Source organism: Rissa tridactyla, chromosome 1 (genome assembly GCF_028500815.1).
Source record: "Rissa tridactyla isolate bRisTri1 chromosome 1, bRisTri1.patW.cur.20221130, whole genome shotgun sequence".
NCBI lineage: Eukaryota > Metazoa > Chordata > Aves > Charadriiformes > Laridae > Rissa > Rissa tridactyla.
The window spans coordinates 202,271,834-202,292,520 of record NC_071466.1 but is presented as its reverse complement, the minus strand read 5'-3'; the positions used below and the strand labels follow the sequence as shown (position 1 = coordinate 202,292,520).

General features: G+C 40.7%; 1 protein-coding gene and 1 long non-coding RNA gene across 4 annotated transcripts; one reads left to right on the top strand and one right to left on the bottom strand.

Moving 5' to 3' along the window:
* Positions 1 to 4,259: 4,259 nt before the first annotated feature.
* Positions 4,260 to 8,148, bottom strand: LOC128917805 (uncharacterized). Its single transcript, XR_008469370.1, has 3 exons — positions 7,952 to 8,148; positions 6,281 to 6,378; positions 4,260 to 5,029 (listed from the first exon to the last, which is right to left on the bottom strand). It is a non-coding gene; the product is annotated as an uncharacterized LOC128917805 (long non-coding RNA).
* Positions 8,149 to 8,309: 161 nt separating this feature from the next.
* Positions 8,310 to 20,175, top strand: GTSE1 (G2 and S-phase expressed 1). 3 transcript variants are annotated; one of them, XM_054215315.1, is made up of 12 exons: positions 8,310 to 8,376; positions 9,335 to 9,418; positions 10,134 to 10,191; positions 10,272 to 10,890; positions 12,069 to 12,239; positions 13,613 to 13,760; positions 14,990 to 15,367; positions 15,562 to 15,634; positions 16,048 to 16,296; positions 17,492 to 17,672; positions 18,681 to 18,821; positions 19,803 to 20,175. In XM_054215315.1, the coding sequence occupies exons 2-12, from the start codon at positions 9,340 to 9,342 to the stop codon at positions 19,884 to 19,886; spliced, it is 2,181 nt and encodes a 726-aa protein (XP_054071290.1). In that variant the 5' UTR covers positions 8,310 to 8,376; positions 9,335 to 9,339; the 3' UTR covers positions 19,887 to 20,175. The 3 variants fall into 3 exon arrangements, with proteins under 3 accessions (XP_054071290.1, XP_054071305.1, XP_054071296.1); XM_054215321.1 differs by having other exon boundaries at positions 8,330 to 8,364; XM_054215330.1 differs by lacking the exons at positions 18,681 to 18,821; positions 19,803 to 20,175 and having other exon boundaries at positions 17,539 to 17,627.
* The last annotated feature ends 512 nt before the right edge of the window (positions 20,176 to 20,687 follow it).

The window sequence follows — 20,687 nt, the reverse complement described above, 5'->3', positions numbered from 1 at the left end:
TAGAGTCTCCGCCCACCCTTTGGGAGCAGAAGGGCACAGGAGGGGCACCATGGCAGGCGGCACTGGGGACAATGTGGGCATCAGAGACGTCCAGAACGACGAGTAAGGTCAGTGCGGATGATGCTGTGGTGGTGTTAGCACCTGACCGTCTGATGTCATCAGGTGCAGCGTACTGCTGAGGTACTGGTGTGTTGCTGTGGTACTCCAGTGTTGGTGTTAAAAGATGAAAGGTGCTTTTACTGTATCACACTGAATTATGCCTGGTGACGCTGACTTCCTAGGGCCTGGTTCCAGGTGCAGAATTCACAGAGAAATTTCCACCATAGATTTATTCACTTAAATTGTTGATAGAACTTACATAGCATTCTGAAAGGATCACTGAACTCGTTTTGTTGAACCAGTGTTAGGAAAGGCCGTCAATGGGAACTAAAATGAATATTGATTTCCAGTAGTCACCAGGTCCAACAGCCTTGCGTGAGTATTATTTAATCACCTCTTAAACACATCCTGTTTAAGAAAAAATACTGTCCTAATTAGGTAGAAATCCATACTGCTCTTGTTATGCTGTATGGTTTTTCTGGGACGTGTGTAAAACTATATAGCTGTCTGCATTTTGGGGTTTTTTCCCTAACATTCTCTGAGATATTACAGCTTGTGTACTTACGAAATATATGGAAGAGTACGCCCCAGATTCTTACATGTAGCATTTGGCAAATCAAAATATATTTGAGGGGAGAGGCAAGTCTGAGTTGAAACGTTACCCACTACAGTCGACAGACCAGCAAACTGACATACAGACCTAGCATTGTCTGTCTTTCTGTATTTAATATTAAAATCCCTAGCTTCTGTTTTGCATTTTGATTTTGGTTAATTCTTCCCTCAATTAAAACACAGTAGTACAAATACCATCTTTTTCTTACCAGCCAAATCAATGGCAAAATAGTTACCAAGTACCGAGGGAATTACAAGGTTTATCAAAAGAAATGATTCAGGAGAAATGGCTGTGCTGATTTCTTGGTTTAAAGATGGGTTTACAGAATGCGTCATCCTCTCTAAAGGGAAATGCGAGGCAGTGGTAAAAAATGGAGCTTGGAAGGGCTTAAGTCTTGAAATAAAACGCGCGTAACATCAGCACGTGAGAATGACCATGGAAAATAAAAGATTTGTTTTCCTTTTCTGACAGTCCAGTTGGTACATGGAGTATATCATCAGATTTGCTGGCTGAGCCGCTGACATTGTTTTTGGTAGCTTAAAATAACAGCAGGCAGGTATGCTCAAACCACAGCCTTTTTTGAACATGTGTAAAACATCGGTCTGGTCTGTTTAATATAGGAGAAGTATTAATAAAAAGATTGCTGCATAAGAATTGATACACAAGTTCCAAGCTTGTGTTCCCAGTTTCTAGTTCTTGTCAGTCTATTTCATTGGTGTAGAAACAGTAAATAGTTTGTTACTGCTGACATGAGTTAAATTATGGAATTGTGATTTACTGTGAGACCTGAATGAGCTGTTTTGATGGGGGGATTTACTGGAAGTGAGTTTGGGAGCTGAAGCCTCCATCATGTCGTTCAGTCAGGGACATGGTTTGGGTCTGCCGGCAATGAAGACTATGCCATTGCCCTGCAAGACCACAGTTTTCCCCTAGTCCTAGTTGCATTATCTAAGGTAGCCAAATTATTTATAAAAACTGGTAATAAACGTAGATTTTGTTGATGCCGCAGAGTTACATTTATCTTTCTGGACGCAGTAAAAATCAGTAAATTTGGATCTATAATGTTACTGTTAAATCAACCACTGCTGTTTTCAAGCAAAGCAGAAGTTTAAGGAAAAAAGACAGGTTTTTCAAAACATTTAATGTTCTGTTGCGGCCTCCTCTGAAGTTCCGTACCTCGTCTCCTCTATCACAAGGTGAAACAGAAGAAGCTGAAGCATTTTCAATACCTTATTTGTGTCTCCTGTGCTTCAGAGGCAGGATTATACCTGCAGGATTTGTAAATTTAACAGCTAAATCTATAATTATGATGTGTGGTCAGTTGTTTTAGCTTTTCTTTTTTTTTTTTTTAAGTGGGGCCATTGTTGGGTTGGGTTTTTTTTTTTGCATGTTCTGCCTTTTAAACATTGTGTATATGACAAAAATTGAGAAAACCAGCAGCCCGTGCTTCTAAAAGGCGATGAACTAAAACCTCCTCCACCACAGAATTCACTTTCCTGCTTGAATGCTTTGCAATACATGAGTTTCTTAGGGGAAAAAAAAAAAGAGGGGACAGGGCAAGCAAGAAACGGACTGTACAAAGCCATCTTTTACACTGACCAGCGGGCTGTTGCTGTTTGAGTTGAAGACGGTTCCCAAGCTTTCATCTGCAGTAGATCTGATACGTGTCCAAGGCGCCGGCCTGTCACACTCATAGCAGGTACACCTCCGGGCATGCAGCAGGAATGCGGACATATACTCGAGGAAAACTTGCCCGCCCTGTCGTGACGGAGGTAGTTGTCCTCACCGAGGGGAGGATGTCCAGGGGCACACCAGGGCCTACCAGCAGCCTTCACCTGCGGGCTGGTGTGTGTGCAGGATCAGAGGTGTGCCCGTCTCACGGCAGGGGGAGTGCATATTTTGGCACACAGCAAATCTCACGGTGATGTGAAAGGGACAGTCGGGTTCTGCAGGGACAGAGAGGCAGAGGGCAGGCTGCCTCACATCAGGGTGACTTCTTCGGAGTGCTCTGCGGCCGCATCTGCAGGCCACCGTGATGAACGTGGCAGCACAAGCGATGCAGATTCACAGGTCTGGCAGCTCAATTTATGAGCTACAGCCTGTGCACCTCTCAACTGTGTCTTTGATATTGGTAAAATACGTGTTTCTAAAAGTATGTTAGAACAAATACCAATCTGATCTACAAAATCTTAAAGGAAAAACCCACATCAGCTGTCAGTGATGGGTTCCAGGAGTGAATTCCCCTCACACATTGTGTCCCCCTCCCCAGCTCCATTCACTGGCTTCCTCTCTTCTGGTGTCCTGAGATAGTTTCACCTGTCTGCTTTTACTTCCAAAGCCCTTCATGGTTCACACTGGTCTCCTATAGCCTAAGCTTGCCCTCTTGCCTTGTGTTTCCAAAGCAGCAGCTTGAGGTCTCCTGTGCCTGCTTCAGCTAGCGGAACCTCCCTTCGTCATTTTCAAAATGAATGAATATTCAGTACCGCTCTAACCCACTGCCAAAACTCCCTCTTCTGCAAAAGCCTTGATGAGGGTAAGCTTCCAGTGCACTGAGGCCATTGCCCATCACACAACCCCAGTTGCCTGGGGTCTTTTGTGCGGCTGTCAGAATGTCTAAATCCTTCTCTTGGGCGCTTCAACGGTACAAGGGAGGGACCACCCTTTTGCTTTCACTTGTAATATTAGTTCATGCTATATGGTTTATGACTGGGGCCCCTATGTATTTACTGCACTAATTACCTATTTTTGTATTCCTTTGTGTGCTGTTCTTGAGAGAGCATCATCAAAGCTTTGCTCCCATGTTAAAGCATGATGAAGTGGGAGTGCTGCGTGGACCCAGGAACACCGATTCCAGCACCCACAGCTGCCTGCTAAGAGCGGCCACAGGTGTCTCTGGTGCCGCACGGTGCTTTGTAAACACCCCTTGAGGTATGGTCTGCCATGTAGGTCTTCTCGGAAACACTTCAGTTTATGTCCCCCTCCTGATTATGAATGGATACCAGAGTGGGGTACACCATACTCAAAAGAATTCTGTTGTCTACGGGTTCTATGTAATTACAAACATGTATCTACCTGTTTCTAAGTATTCAAAATGTCTTGCAGTTCTTCTTTGTTTATTAAGATACTGTTTGTTAGTTTAGGCAGTGCTGAAATTTGGGGGTTAAGCTAAGTTTAAGTTCCAAAGTCTTGGAGTATGGTTCCCTCAGAGCTGCCAGTCCATTAACCTGAGCTCATCAGGAGTAGGCCACTATAAAATTAACAGCGAGTTTAAGGGAGGCTGCCAACTGGCTGCATTTCCAGAAGGTTTGCAGGTTTCCTGAGTGGAGTTACTTCCCTAAGAAAAGTGGGAGTGTGGAATGTCCCCCATCAAGGATGGGCTGGTGTATGTAGAGGTTAATAGTGCCATGAGGTATTGATGAATTACGGAAAAGCAAGCAGTGGCTGAAGATGAATTAAATATATTGGTACAAGGTTGAAGACTGAGACAGTTGGTTCTGCAACAAAGGATGCTTACAAATACACTTTATTTCATGGTTTTATTCCTGAGTTTACAAAGGCGTTACCATAAGTTAAAAATACGCAGATGCAAGTTCCCTAAAAACTCTCTTCAGCAACGGAGATGAGAATTTGACTTGTTGAGAGGTCTTCCTTTGCCTGCAGGATAGCTGGTCTTATTATTTTTTTTCCTGTGCTGTTGTGACACGGCAGATTATTTGCCTGCTTATAGTGTACGTTTTACCACGGGCTGGGACAGGTAATCTTAGCAGAGGTAGAGACTGGACAACTTAAGTTCAAAAATGGAAAGCTGGCGTGGACATACAAAACACTGACCAATAAAAACATAAGTTGAACTCTTCTCGCTAGCGTATTGTGCTTAAAGTAAGTTTCACATACATGCGACGGGTAACATGAACATGTTTACAGTGCAACCAGGTATATGTTATTCACAAAGTCACGTTCTGTACATTGCCTATCAAATTGCTTCACAGGTTCAGTTCCACAAGTAGCAACAGTTTAAGTAGCTTCAAGTAAACTGTAATATTCTGAGACCATCTTTTGTACCTCCTGGATATGGATAATTGACACAAATATTCCTTTAAATATTTGACAAAGAAAGCATATTGATGCTATAAGGATGAATCCTTTCTTGACCAGGCTCCCCAAATTGCCATTAGAAGAATCATGACAATCACTGTGTAAAGGGTATGGACTGTAGCAAGATCATCTGCGCGCTGGTGCTTGAACCCAGGGGTGCTGTGCCAGTTCTCGCTTTTGTTCACATTGGTTTTATGTCTGTGAGCACGGAGAGAATGTATCCTGCCATAACAAAATGCAAGATTAAGATTAAAAATTATTCTTTTTTGTTAACACTTCAATGGTGTTTATAATGAAGTTCAGAGTGTGCATTGTATCATTGACTAGATTTGGGAAAGAGCTCTTCAAACCGTATGAGGCTAATAAAGCAATTTCCATAATTGGAAATGCAAAACATTTACCAGCCATTTGGTATTTCTCTCCCACCGACAAGCAGAGAGACTGGGTATGGGTTTGTTAGAGGACGCACAGTGCTCTTGCTCTTCACTGTTGATACAGATCTGTTGTATGAGAAAAACCATACCCTTTCATTTTGCAATATTATGAAAGCAGCAGGGTTTTAAAAAAATTACCAGTTTCCAAAGATTTAATCCATGGGAATAAGCACAGCATGTGCTATGTGAGTTTCCCATCCTGCTCCGATAATGTCTTTCTGTCTCTACTTTTCGGAAGGGACTTCCCTCCGCAATCTGTGTCAAGGTATTAATTAAACAAAGATACCAATGAGGAGTAACTACACAAAGCGTATCTGCAGGATTCTCTGCAATAACATTTTACATTGCTTTGCCACCTTTCCCAAATGGTTAGAAAGCAGAAGTGTTAGGCTATGGTAACTGACTGCCAGTTATTGTTATCTCCACTGAAGATTGCCTGCTAAGGCCCCGTGGGCTTCCTTTGTTGTTTTGTTGGGGTTTTTTTTAAAGAAAAAAATGTTGAATGTCCACAGTTCCATCTGAACTGGAATGCCAAAAGGAAATCAATCGGCTTGTGATTTTCCCGTAGCTTAGGAAGGGGTCTGAGAAGTATTAGCTGAATTCCAGCTCTGGTTTACATATGTTCCTGCTGTTATTATCAGAAGAGTTCAAGTTACCAGAAATGTTACCACAGATACAGTTTACGAGTAAAGAGCTTTTAAACACAAAATATATTTATATACTTATGCACACTTGGAATAGAGCTATCAAAACGGATTTGTTAGAAATGAAAGACTAGGAAGTGCGATCTGCAAAGGTAATTCATCAATAAAACAGAAGTTCTGCAGCTGAGATTTTACACAAAGGAGTTCTAGAATTAGAAATACACATTTAACATTCATATTAAAACAAGGGCTACCTCCTGTCTTGTGTAACTGCAGATCAAATAACACAGTTCATGATCATCTCGCAGCATCATGTGAAGACCACGAAAGGAATATTCTGTCATTAGTTTGCTTTCCTATTCCTACCTGGGGGGAATGCAGTATGTGCAGCTTACCTCCTGGAAGCATTCATGGTGCCTTGGCGATTGAGTTCCCAATGCGTCAGATTTCTTCTTGCAGAGAAGAAAAAAAGCCTTTTTTATCCTCTTGATTCCTTACACAAAAAAAGGAAAATCTGCACTCAGTACCAACAAAATGAATCTTTCTTTCAAGCCCACCAACTTGACCAGCGTTAATCTGGGAGTGCTTGATATGTGTCAATCAAAGTTCTCAAATTACTGGTTCTCTGAAGCTGATTTTGACATAGTTCTTCAAGAAATTCCCTGGAACAGCTCACAAGGCAAGTAATGAGTAATCCCAACGACTGGCTTCTTTTAGCTGCTGGGATCCCGCCTTATAAACAGTAGCTCGCTGCTAAAGTGTTGCCAAATTCATAGCGACACAAGTAATGCACAGATGGAGGCTGCTGGTGATGAATAATGCAGGATGAGCTGTAACTTAGAACTACTTCTATTAGATCACAGGCTATTTTGGGGTAAAACTTAGTTCCTTTCTCCAACTGTACTTTGGTTTAACTTGCCTGGAGTGAAATTTCAAGCCATCATCACTTAGATGCGCTCTAATATTCAAACATTTTTATGAAAAAGTAGGTGCCTTCTTTAATAATCTGTTGACTTTCATAACACGATCATATTCAATAAGTGGTATATCAGCCCAAAAGAAAACATTTCGACATCGCTCTCTACAACTGCCTGAAAGGAGCTTGTTGAGAGGTGGGGGTTGGTCTCTTCTCCCAGGTAACAGGCGATAGGACAAGAGGAAACGGCTTCAAGTTGCGCCAGGGGAGGTTTAGACTGGATATTAGGAAAAATTTTTACACTGAAAGGGTTATCAAGCATTGGAACAGGCTGCCCAGGGAAGTGGCTGAGTCACCATCCCTGGAGGTATTTAAAAGATGGGTAGACACAGTGCTTAGAGATATGGTTTAGGGATGGTTTTTGTCAGAGTTAGGTTGATGATTGGACTAGATGATCTGAAAGGTCCCTTCCAGCCTAGGCGATTCTATGATTTAGGGTTAGTAACAAAGTCATATACATCCCGTTCTTCCCTGACCACCTGGAGCCATTAATTAACAAGCGGCTACACCAATGCAGAAGTTCTCCCAGAAGTTATGCGTTGCCAGTTATCTGGTTAATGAAGGCTTCAGTATAATAAATCCAATGGTCCAGTAGCTATTTGAAGGGCTCGTGAATAAACACATTTAAATTTGTAGTTTGGAAAAACAGGCCAAAGCCCTTCTTTCCCAAAACAAAATGTGAACGCCTTCTTGCATCATCTTTAAACTGTAATAAAAGCAAAACCCAAACCAAAAACCTCGTTACTCATTTAACTGTCACTTTAAGCTTATTGTCACATATAATTGCTATCAAGACAAATCTGTAGTTCTGGTGCATTTCTAAAGGCTTTTGCCTTTCCTTCACATAGCGTTTATGTTTTTATAGAAATACATTGGTTCCTTTAGTTTTAGTAAAACAATTACAAATTTTCAAATACGTCTTGAGATACCAGTCACGCTCCAGAAAACGAAGGCTGAGGTTTTTTTAACTCATACATTCAGCTGTCTTTAAACTCTTTTCCATAATTAACATTTATAAATAGAGCTCTCTTAATTTCATCAACACTGTGACTGTTTAACGGTAAGGGAAGATGCACGAGAAGACTGGTACCTCAGTGTGCCTTTCAACAGAGGCGCGGGTGCTGTTTACTCCTAACGGCCATTCCAGTAAAACCAGTAACCGGCAAGGAGATAAACAATCCCTTTGAAGGCTCTTGGGTGCCATGTTTAGGCACACCCACGCAAACGCGTTAAAAACTGACCAAGGCCAGCGGACGGAGCGGAGAGGCCAGGCCAGGCCCGGCCCGGCCCGGCCCGGCCCGGCCCGGCCGTGCACCCTCACCGACAGCCGTTGGGGAGCGCTGGCCGACTACAAGTCCCAGAATGCTCCGAGGGGAAGGGGGCGTCCGTTATCATTCGAACTTGCCAATGAGAGCGCGCGCGGCGCGTCACGTGAGCAGGAGGCCGATTTCAAACGTCAGGGCGGCATCGCTGCGCTGCTTTGTGCTCGGTGGCCCAGCGGCGGTGAGCGGGGCGGTGGGTACCGGCTCGGGGTCTCGGCGGTGCGGTGTCCGGAGCCTACCCCTGAGGCCTGGCTGGAGAGGGGCCGTTGCGGTCGGGGGAGCTGGGGGCGAGGAGGGTCGAGCCCGCCTGGCGTGGGGCGGCGGTATGGCGGCCGGGGCGGCTCCTCACCCGGCTCCGTGTGCGTTCTGAGCGGCTCCGCGCACGCCGGAGAGCTGCTCCTCCCCCGGGGGTGCGTGTGAGGGGTCCCCTCGGCTCCGGTGGGCTCTGCTGGGCTGCCCCTGAGGGACGGGTCCGGGCGGGTCCGTGCTCGGCGTTAACCCCTTGGGGCAGGCCGCGCCGCAGGAGGCGCTCTGCCGGTAGGTCTCCTGACCAACCTCTCGGCAAAGCCTCAGCGGGTTGTGTTAAGGCAGGGGCTGAGTCTGCGTTGGCTCGCAGGAAAATTGTATTTGGTGGGTTCCTGCGCACAAGCGAAAGGCGCCGTCTTAAGCACAGCACGCGTTTTCTCTGTGGGGCAGAGATGCGCAAAGTCTCGGTTATGCCAGTCTCGAATTAGTGGTGTAAAAGGCTTTTTTTTTAGTCTGTGGGTTGGCAGTGTTCTGCTGCAACTGTCCAGTCGTGTTGCCCATCGCAGCTGTATTCATATAAGGAGTTTAGTTCCTGAACACAGATTTTTGCGTTAAGGAATTTCAGAAATATTAGGCATCACTGCTGTATTTGAAGGCTTTTTATGGAGGTTGCAATGCTTTACTTGTACGTAGTCTCAGATAATTTCATTCAAGAGAGGATGGTGAGATGTGTGACATCCCATAAACCACGTTTGTGTGGTTGTCCCTAAGCATAACATATAAGAGCCTTCAAAGTGAATGTTTACCTCCTTGCTAATTTGTCAGCATCATAAAATTCTGTGACCTTATTGTTGTTGCTTTTTTCTTTTTTTAACCTACTGTATAGCTAATTCTGTATTTTACAGAGACTATGGAGCAAGGAAAAGAAATGGCAGCACATTGCTCAAGTCATGTGACTGAAAAAAACCTGGGTATTTGCATGAGTAATGGTAGGTGGAGAACGTGTTGGGATATTTACCTGGTGTACCCCTTATTAAGTGAAGACCATTCAGATCAATAGTCCTCCTGTACCTGCTTTATATCTTGTTCTGTGTGCTTGTTTCCTTGCATGTGCTGCTGTTGCCAGTCTCAGATTTACAAGCCTCAAGGGCTTGCGGAGTGCTGCTGCTAGAGCGTGTGTAATAGTGACGTGATGTCATCAAGCTCTCTTCTATATATCTAATATGAGCTCCTTCCTTTTCCTTATCTGTCTGCTGCGGATTCAATTACTATTTAGTGTATGTATTGGCTAACAGGACTCAGTGTCTTCTGTTACTGTCCTGTGGTGGTCTGAAGTGGAGAAGAACTGACTGATAGGACAATTACATTGTCACGTAGCTCTGGATTATATATTCTCACTGTTCTTGATTGGAGGCTGCTGGTACCCTTTCCCACAGTCAGATCCCATGTTCCTATCATGGATGATTAGAAATTAGCATTGAGATCTTTCATGATATTTTGGCATCTGTCACAATTATGATCATAATCACAGCTGTACCTTCAGTTTCTTTGACCTAAAATATATTTTTAGTTTAATTACTTAAACTTGTTTGCTAAAACTTACTTTGCCATTTGACATCAGCTTCACCAAATTGTCAAAGCACAATGCAATCATTTTTATTGGAAATCCCCACACTGACAAAATCCTTGGTGCTATGGTTTCAGATGTTCCTCTTCTGACTGATGAAAAGTTTGATTTTGACCTTTCACTCTCTCCAGCAAGGTAAGTGAAGGGTCTACAGGTAAATATACCTTTAAAATGGACACATGTAAGGTGTTGGGCTGACTGACTTTTCTTCATAGTGGAAATGAAGATGAAGTTTTTATTGGACCTTTGGGACACAAAGAAAAATGTATTGCTGTCAGCGTTGAAGAAAAAAGAATTCCTGAAAAAAAGCATGTGCCTGTTTGTGATGATAAACTCATGTGGAGCCCACTTACAGAAGAGAAATTTGTGGAAATTTTCAAAGAAGCTCATTTGTTAGCACTGCAAATGGAGAATGTAAGCAAGAATGAACAGACTAAAATAAGCCAATCGGAAGAACAGGAAAATAAGATTATAGAACAATTTGTGGAGGACTCAAAGTCAAAATTGAACATACTGAGAAACCAAAATACAGAGAAAAGTCCCAGGTCTGTTAAAAGGGAGACATACTGTGTGCAGGATCGTCCAGCATGTCAGCTGCCACCTTGCTTTCAGAAGGAATCAGATAAACCTTTGTCAGGTGACAAGACACATGTTCTTCATACTTCTCCAAACAGAAACCCTCTTAAAATTCATGCATCTCCTATGAAAATTGCCAGTTCATCTCTGACACAAGAACAGAAAACTAAGGAAAGAAATACAGAGGCAACTGGCAAACTGCCAATGGCAAAACCTTCATCTACTCTTGGAAAAAGCAATTTGTTGACTATTGAAAAGGTAAAGACAGCTTTTGTGAAACAATGTTTTCTTTAAACATGGCCTTTATGTGTGTTAGGAATGTCTAAGCTGTCTACAGGCTTTTATTTTTAAAAGTGGACTTTAATCTTCTGATGTTTCTCTACTTCATAAGATCCTTAGGCAGGAAGCATTATATATAAAAAAGATAAGTCAGGGCAGATATTATGGTATGGCAGCCAACTAGTTTATCTATTATGACAATGTAGAGCATCTGCTGGCAAATTTCTTTTCTAGTGTCTTGAGTTTTGTGAACAGCATCATCCCTGGCTTCCATTTAAACACTGTTTTGTTGCTGGTAAAATTAACTGCACTGTTCTTAGTGACTCAATGTGCAAAAATGGCTTTGTTTACTATTAACCCTTGTTGATAGAGGTAGGGGGCAGACTCCACAATTGTTTTGATAGCACAGGAAAACCTCTTAGCTCTAATTCTGTCCACAACTTGTCTCAAACATGAAAAGCACTGATTAATGGATGTGGCTATGTGACCAACTGAAAATGTGTTCTAGGACAGCAAGGAAACAGTTGTGTTAGTGTGTGTGTGAACCCCAGTCTCTAGACAGAATATGTTCTGGACTTCATTGCTCTACTCATTATGGCTTAGGCTCCAGTATGTACTGCAGATTTTACTAAAAATTATATTGGCTTCTTGAGAAAATAGCGGACCCTTTATAGTATAAATATATTCTTGATTTTGGGTGCTGTAAGAAAAGGCACAGTTTCAATGCTTTATCTAGCCAAATTGTATCCCATTGTCTAAACAGATGGTTTGTATGATGCAGTCAACTATTGTAATGTCTCATCTTTTAGAAAGCTAGAGTAAAGCAGAAGAATATGGATTAAATAGAGATCTCAGTTGTAAGGAACAGTTGTTATGGTATGTAGGTGAACATGATTATAGGAAACCTATGGTGATGAATTGTTGCAGAACTGTCCTTGGGTTGATGTCCAATGTCTGGATTCAAGCATGTTCTAGTACTTAGCAAATAGACTCACTAGACTAACTTTAAACTATATTAGCCTAAAGACTAAGGACTTGAGTGGGTTCAAAGGTTTCTTCATTGACTGTCTTGGTTTCTTTAGAAAATCAATTTATGTAAAAGTGGTTTTCTAGTGGTTTCTAGAAACACTTTAAAAATGTTGCATTGAAATTTGCAGCCCAAACCAGGAAAACATACTAGTATTTCTACAAAAAGAGACTTGAGCAGCGTGGGATCATCTGAAGATCTAATTTCTGATAAATCTAGTGTTGCTTCAGATGTCTTTGAGTCTTCGTTCAGCGGCAGTTCCTCTGTGCAAGACAAAAAAGCCCTTCCTCCACCAAGTAAGGTAATGGCAAGCATGTGATGTTCCATAAAAAGAAAAAACTGAATATAATTTACTTTCTATTTTAAAGCTATATTGTTGTGCATAATGGTTTTAAGGAAGAGTAGTCTCTCTTCTGTAATTGCCATTCTCGAATGTGTGTTTTTTAGTCTATAACACAATGAACATACTTAAAAGCAACTATAAATGTGTTTGATTAACAAGCATTTTCTTAGTTTTTTTAAAGCAGTAGCTGCAGGTAAGTGATCAGCAATTTTCTGTAAGAAACAAAGTTTTTGATGTGTGTAACTATACCATATGAAAAGGTTGCCATAACTTGTATGAAGGTAGAATACCTACAGCTGTCAGGAGTTGTTTTGAAGCTTTAGACACCTGCTTCAGTACTGCATGCCACTTCACTGAATCACAGAATGGTTGATGTTGGAAGGGACCTCTTGAGGTTGTCCAGTCCAACCTCCTGCTCAAGTAGGATCACCTAGAGTCAGTTGCCCAGGACCATGTCCAGATGGCTTTTGAATATCTCCAAGGATGAAGACTCAACCACCTCTCCAGGCAACCTGTGCCAGTGCTTGGTGACTCTCACAGTAAAAAAAAAAAGTCTTTCCTGATGTTCAGAAGTAGAACCTTCTGTGTTTTAAGTCTGTGCCTGTTGCCTCTGGCCCTTTCACTGGGCACCACTGAACACTATTCTTTCAGATATTTGTATATATTGATAAGAACCTACTTGAGCCTTCTCTTCTCTAGGCTGAACAGTCCCAGCTCTCTAAACCTTTCCTGAGATGGGAGATGCTCTGGTCCCTTAATCGTCTTAGTGGCCCTTTGCTGGACTCTTTCCAGTAGCTCCAAATCACTTTCATACTGGGGAGTCTGGAACTGGACACAGATCTTGAGGTGTGGCCTCCCTAGTGATGAGCAGAGGGGAATGATCACCTCCCTCGACCTGCTGTGGCCACACTCCTCCTAAGGCAGCCCAGGATGCTGTTAGCATCCTTTGCTGCAAGGGCATATTGCATAAGTTGAACTTATCCATCAGCACTCCCGAGGGCCTCCTCTGCAAAGCTGCTTTGCAGCTGGTTAGTGCCCAGCATATACTGGTGCCTGGGGTTACTCCTTTTATTTAATCCCTTTAAGTCCATACTCAAGTTTGTAGCAGGAATAAAAATAACAGTCCACCTCCTAGATTTGATGTTCCAGTTCTGTATAATAACCCAGATATAATTAACTGCTTCTAAGAAAATTTACTTTTTAAATTGTAATCTGAGGAAGGAGCTTCTCTAAAATTGACAACTAAAAAGCTATTGAAACAGGAAAAACTATGGCAAAAGAATTTGGTTTGGTTTTTTTTGCTTTTGAATAAACTGTTTTCTCTGATTCAGCCTGCCTTAAAGAAGATAACACATCTGAAACTTCCTGGTGTTGCCAGTGGTCTCACAAGAAAGACTATTTCATCTTCTTTGTCATCAGTTTCCAGCATGAACTCAAGTCTGAATTCAAGTTTACCCATTTCTCCCATAGGAAAAAATGGTAATCACTACAGACTTGTGCCACAAATGAATTATGAAGTAGCATGTCTTGGGCTGCGGGTTTGGGTATGTTTTAATGGTGTTCAGTACATACAAGCAGTAAGAAATATTTTGAATGGGGAATAAAATTTTGTAGGCTATCCCAATAAATCCCTGTGGACTAAAGATAAATCTTAGACTTCTGTCACTTGTAAAAATATATTCAGGTAAGCCTGATGCTTACATGTGCGAGGGTCTGACACAGCTAGAAAGTAAGTAATGCCTCGGGAAACCTATTCTTTTAGTATGTGATCGTCTCTATTATAGCCATGTACGTGAGCTCCTGAATGCTGGAAGCTTGTCTAACTTGAATTTAAAAAAAAAAACAAACAAACAACACCAGAACAACTGAAATATGGAAGGAAGGTGGAAGGCCTAGTTCTGAGTTTCTGTAAGCCTAATGAAAGGATGAGTTTTACTCAATCAGATTTAAAATAAATAAAAAAAAACCCTCTTGGGAAATAGCTGAATACAACTGAGATTCTTCTACTATAGTAAGAACATCAATTTGACCCCTCCAGTAAGCCTCAAAGGATCAGGAAAATAGCCTCCTAAAAATACTGATAGATGTAAGCACCACAGTTCTTGTAGATCTATCAAGATACCAAGTTACTGCAAATTTTTATTTTTGTACTTTGTTTCTGGATGGATAATAATATATCAGTAAAAGTTAAAGCTTAATAAGAATTATTTTATATGATAGAAGTGTCTTGACTAGACTCATCCTCTTAATTAAAGTAATGTACATACTAAAAGTAAGAACCATACAGGAAAAGCACTTGTGGGGTAGTTCAGCCCATGGTGTTAATCTGTGTAAGTTGAACTATTACCTTGAATGCCTGCTTAAGGGAACAGAGCCAACTATGCTGTGAGAAAAATGTTGAAAGCGTAACATTAATCTGCAAACTGTTTTGGCATTCCTTGAAGAATTTTGGCATTCCTTGAAGAATATTCTTTGACTTGATTGCAGTAATTCAGGAGTTTGGTGAGGAGACTTTCTAAAACAGACAAAACTGCTGGAGAATTCAGGGAGTAACTTTTCAGTAGCTGTATGTGTTCTCCTTAAACTTGAGTTGTTTGAACATAAATGCTGTAAACTCCTGGGTTTTATTTCCTGTGTAATTATTCTGCTTAGTCAAAAACTTAGCACTAAGCGATGATTCAGAAGTATAACTTAACTTTCTGTTTCAGGAAAAACAAGCATGTCTTCAAAAGCTAGTGTGAGTGGTTCCAAGCTTTCGTCTAGCACAAACAGGCTGTCCCTTGTCAGACCTACCAGAGTGTCATCTCTGCAGGCTGCCAATGCTGAGAAATCCAGGAAGCAAGCAAGATCAGCTAGTACTCCCAAAATATCTAGTGCTTTAAGCTTGGATAAATCTTCAGCTTCTGCAACCTCATCTGAGACTGTAGGCAGTGGAATTCAGAGGCTGAGCTCTGTTCCAAATCTGCAGAAGCTGTGTCAGCAGAGTAAAGATGGAAGTGCAACAAAAGAAAGCCTGTGTCCGAAGCCCAGGGGTAGAGTTTTGTCCATTCCTACCAGTCAAACTCAGGCTCCGGTGAAGACTGGAGGTAAGCACGTACTTTGCATGACCTGTCTTCTAGCTTGGCTACTAAAAGCAAATGTTACCTTGAATGCTTGTTATTTGATTCATTATGCTTCTGTCCAGCCTCTTGGAAAGAATTAGTATTTTAACTGAAAGGTATCTGTTTTTAAAAAAAAAAAAAAGAATGTGTATAGCAATTAACAAAACTTTTCTCTTTAGATACACCATCAAACAAATCAGCACCGAAAGCAACACCATCTCTTGGATTAACATTTTGTGGCACACTTGGAAGGTACGGCTTAACCGAAAACTGAATGTACGGAGGTATACTACTTAAAATGCAACATGTTTGGGTGTTGCAACAGTCTTTAAAACTTTTAAACTTCATTATCTGGTCCCTTGAGACCAGGTTAGCTGTGTTAATGCCTATTGGAACTGATTCAAAACAAACAAAAGTCTCAAACCCTAAACTAAACTGTCCCCCACTCTCTTAAGAAGATGTCTTTCTTTGTGGTTCTAAATAGACTAGAGTCATTCATGAAAGAATTCTTATGAAGTAAAGCCCTTATTATGCTGTGATTATCACCTTTATCATGAGTAATGTTCCCATACTGACCAAGGGGAAACTGATTCCTATTGTTCGGTAGAACAGTTTGAATAAAACTGTTTCTAGAAGCTTTTGGCTAATGCGTGTTCCTTTTCTAGTGCCATGGCAGTCAGCACTCCTGTGAAATCTTCAGAAGATGGGATCTTTCAGAATTCTTGTTTTCCTGAGAGGTCTGTTTTTGTGACTCCTGCCAGTCTGAAACGGTCTGGCTTACCAACACCTGCTCGTCGTATCTCAGGATTTCCAGCAGTGACTCCTAAAACTGCACCAAGAATGGCATGTTCTCCACATACTGCATCTGTTTGCCAAAGTTTCAGCTTTTCTACCAAAAAGACTCTTACAGCTTGGTAAGACAGAAATCTCCATATATGAAATAAGTATTGTAGGGAAACTGCCTCTAAATTAATTTTAATTATGACTTTCAGGTTTCAAGGGCCTCTGCTAAATGTTAGAATAAAGCACTTGAGCATAGATGCTGTATAGGCCTAATAAAGACTTATGTCTTGTGACTAGTAAAATACTATAAGCCTTACTGAAATGAGTCAATATCTAGCATAAAAAATTATAATCTCTAATAGGAAGTTATTTGTATTTCTTGAGCCAGTGGATGACTTCAGACTTGTATCTGATGCTCTGACTGAAAACATTCGGCATTGATGTTATTTTGCTATTGCCTTCTGAAAGGAAGTAGTTTGTTAAAATACATATTACTCTTAACTTTGTTTTATACTGTTGCCAATGGTTCTGTTAAAATTACACTTTGTTAAAGCATCAGTCAAAAAGCCAAGGATTTAGTTGATTGAACTTCAGTCTCTGAGCAGGTTTACCTATGTTTCATCTGAAATAATTGCTTGCAGAATGGGTGAATCGTACACTGTTGTTAATTATGTTTGTTTTCTGTGAAAATAACAATGCCGCCTTCATAATATCAGCCCAGTATCTTCTCACGAGGGCCACATATATGTATGCAAGCTTGCTTCATGGTTGGTCGAGACGAGCACTATTAAAGCAGGAATGATTCATGGCTAGAAGATACTTCCTATATGTCATGTCACTTAGGCTAAATGTCTGAAGTAGTCTTTTTCTCTCAAGGAAACAATTACTCTCTCTATAAAGACTTTATCATACTAATCAGATTAAACCCCTGGTCCTCCAGCTCATGTCAGTACTTCCTCTCAGCAGGGACTGAAGTGGTTTGCTCAGTGATATGCACTATCAGTTCTTGTTTGCTAGTTATTTCTTCAAAATCTAAAAAAAAAATAAAATCCCATGTGTGAAGTTGAGGCTGCATGTATATGTCAATTTAAGATTAAATTTTTCATCATTCTGAAGTCATTTGTTTGTTTTTGGCATGGGCAGGCTATAAATTTATTGCAGCATAAAATAACCTGTCTTTTGCAGGATGAAAATATGGGAAGCCTTTTGGCCATTAAAACTTGGGGTAAAAAAAAGGAGAAAATGAGGTTAGGGCACTAGCTTGCTGTATTTTAGTAGTCCATGCTGATTAAAGAACTCAGTTATTGCCAATGTTTTTTTCCCTAGTTCTAAACAGACAAAAGAGAGTAAGACACAGACATCTTCTTCAGAAGATGATGTATCTCCTCCACCTGTGCTCCCCCTTGCACTTAACTTCTCACCAGAAAAAAATGATACAGAAGTAGTAGACAATGAATTAAAGGAGGCTGAAGTACAAAATCAGATGGCTGAAGAGAAAAAAACTGAGGTAAGAACTGATAATATGTTTTTCTACAGAACTACTAAGTAAACTGCTTGAAAATAAATAATTTCAAGCTGAGGGATAAGTAGGAAAACCACTTCAGTACACACGAATTTAAAATGGATTAACTCTAAGCATGTGCGTCCTCTAGTGCCTATTTTTAACACTGAATATCTGTTCAGTGTTTCCACTAAGTTTGTTCCCATCTCAAAGCTAAATGGTCAAATACTTGCAAATTTCATGTGAAACTTACACTTCTGGATAAATGCTGTGAAATCCTTGTGGATTTGATTAGAAAAGCAATGTCACAGGGCATTTCCTATTGCAGCTATAAAGCCCTTTTGAAAAAAGTAAGAAATAAAAAAGGCATTGCTGTAGCTAAATTCAGTCACCTAACAGCAGTGCAAAACTGCACAAAATGAGTGAGGATTAAACCCCAAAGCCCGTGTAGCAGTGAACTTAGCTAAGTGACATGTACTTAGTCCAGGGAACACTTTTTCCCTCTCTCAAGAATCTACTGGCTTCACGTTGGAAGCTGGCACTCTGCAGGCGTTAAGGAGAAAGGAGTGAACTGGTAGTTCTGAAATATTAACCTGTCAAAGTGGCTATGCATTTACAAATATTCAGGTGTAGAATAATCTGTAGATTAATTACTTGATGGGTACTTTCCTTGTTAGCTTATTGATGATGTGATGTATCTGTTATAGAATTGCTTAGCATGTGTATAGAACTCTTAAAAGAGAAAACTTGTTTTATGCCCCAAGGAGCTCTTTTTGCTTAGTCTCACTGCATTTTCCCTAGTTGCGATGCTAGCCATTGGCAGAGCAAGAGCTGAGGTTTTTACACTGTGCACAAACAATCCTGCATGAAAAATACCCAACCTGTAAATAAAGCCTGTCCTGTGATTATTACAGCTGTACAAGCTAAATTGACTGCCTAAATGTTTGTGAAGGAAGCATGGAGAGCAGAGGGGAAAACCCAAGCTGTGTGTGTTTGTTTTTTTTTTTTTTTAAGGCCATACTGGTAGATATTGGAATAGACAGATCTCTCCCTTGCACTTTGGAATGTGAAAGTAGACCTCTGATTGACCTTTCCAATACTCCCGAAGTGAGTAAGATTACTCCTCTAAAGCCTACAATATCAGGGCATGTAAAGGTAAGTTATATTTGAGTCCTCTGGTGCAAACATGCTAGCAGAAAAATGTCAGCTGGCTGCATATGCTCGTCTGCAGAGCAGCTCCACAATACTGTAAGAATTACTTAATATTAGCTGAATATGTTCAATATGATGCTATATGCTTAGGTGCTCTTAAGTAAAGAGACTAGGTATTTAAAAACAAACAATGTGCTCCAAACTAGAGCTCGGTGAGCAATCTGCAAATAAGAAAAGGAGGAGGATGGAGAAAGAACCAAATGCTTAAAGCACTTAAAGAATGAAACTGTTCTGAAGCAGGGAGTGGATGCTGTCTTCAGTAGACCAGGCATGCTGACTTGTTTTCCTTGCAAATTTTTAGTTCTTGGCAGCAGCAGCTCATTTGCAGCAAAAAAGCAAGCCACTCTCTCCTGTTTAACTCCTAATCCCCTCCTTAGGTGGAAGATGTACATTGGCATCTACTCTAAATTTGACAAGCATTTCTGGGCAACTGATTTGGGTTTTTTTGTACACTAGTGGCTTGAAGGTAGGTATTTAGGCATTGGCAGATGAATGGTAGTAACTATGAGGATGTAGCCTTTGACATCAGATGTCATTGGGATCAATTTAATATTAGGTCCTTCAAAGTATCTCAAAAGAGGATCATAGAAGGTCTGGCTTCTGTGGGCATGTTCAGAAGTGCTCTGCCCTGCCTGGATGACAGTGTCAGTTGAATACGTATAGTCAAACTTAGAAAAGCCTTTTAGGCTTTTAAGGTGAGTACAGGCAATAACCATTTTGTGAGAAGCTCGTTCTTGACTAAGAATGAGCTAGATGTTTAAAAATCTGAACCTAGAAGCTTGAGTGCGGTGCTTGTATCTGTCTTCCGAATACTAATAGGAATCCTAAACAAAAAAAAAAGTACTTGAGAAGACTAAATGTTAATAGAAATTATAGCTGCTAGTAGTTATGTACCACAGCTGACTACTCTTGTTTTTCTTTCAGCTAATTGATTTGAGCTCACCTCTTATCATTCTGAGTCCTGATGTAAACAAAGAAAATCTGGATTCCCCTCTACTCAAGTTCTGAGCTGAAGTTGAAATGAAGGATTCTTGGCATCTGTGTTCTTTAGAGTCTTTAGGTGTTACTCTTCACTCATACAGTTTTTTTGAAGCTGGCTACAGACTATCTGAACTGAATTAACACAATAGAATTCTAACAGTCTTGATATAGACAAACATATTTGGTTATGTTTAATGGTTTTGTTCCTGAATGTGCTGCAATGGAGGTACTTAAGCTGTGTTGCTCTAAGACAAAAAGGGGTTAGCTTTGTATTGGAAGCCTTGTCTCTATTTTCTACAAGTTGTCCTTTGATTCCTTATTCCCCATGTGCAATGAAGATTTAATTTAAAATAAAAGTTGTTTACCAAACTTTTGTACAAAATAGTAACCTTTTATTACAGGCTTTGGTTATCCTATTTTAGTGTTTCACTAACAAATGTTAAGCTGTAGGTAAAGCTAGGGGACTTTGGGGTGGCTTTTCATACAAAAGTGTAGCAAGTTTGAAAATAAATATTTTACTATCGACTGATAGTGGACTACACTAACAGCAACAGCTGAATTTGTGTGATTCGAAGGAGAAGGCAACAGCTTGTTACTGTCAGATGGTTTGGTCTTGACATTTGAAGGTTACAATTGAACTTTCTTACTCTCAAATAATAGAGAAATGTTTTCTTAACCAAATTTGCCACACTTGGATAATACATAGAGATTTTAAATACAGGGAGGTGAATGGAAATGAAAATGCCCACAGTAGTAGCCCATAAATGTTGAAGCAACAAGCCTCTCTTGAAGACTAAAGACTTCTGCTGTGTATGTACTAGCTTAATG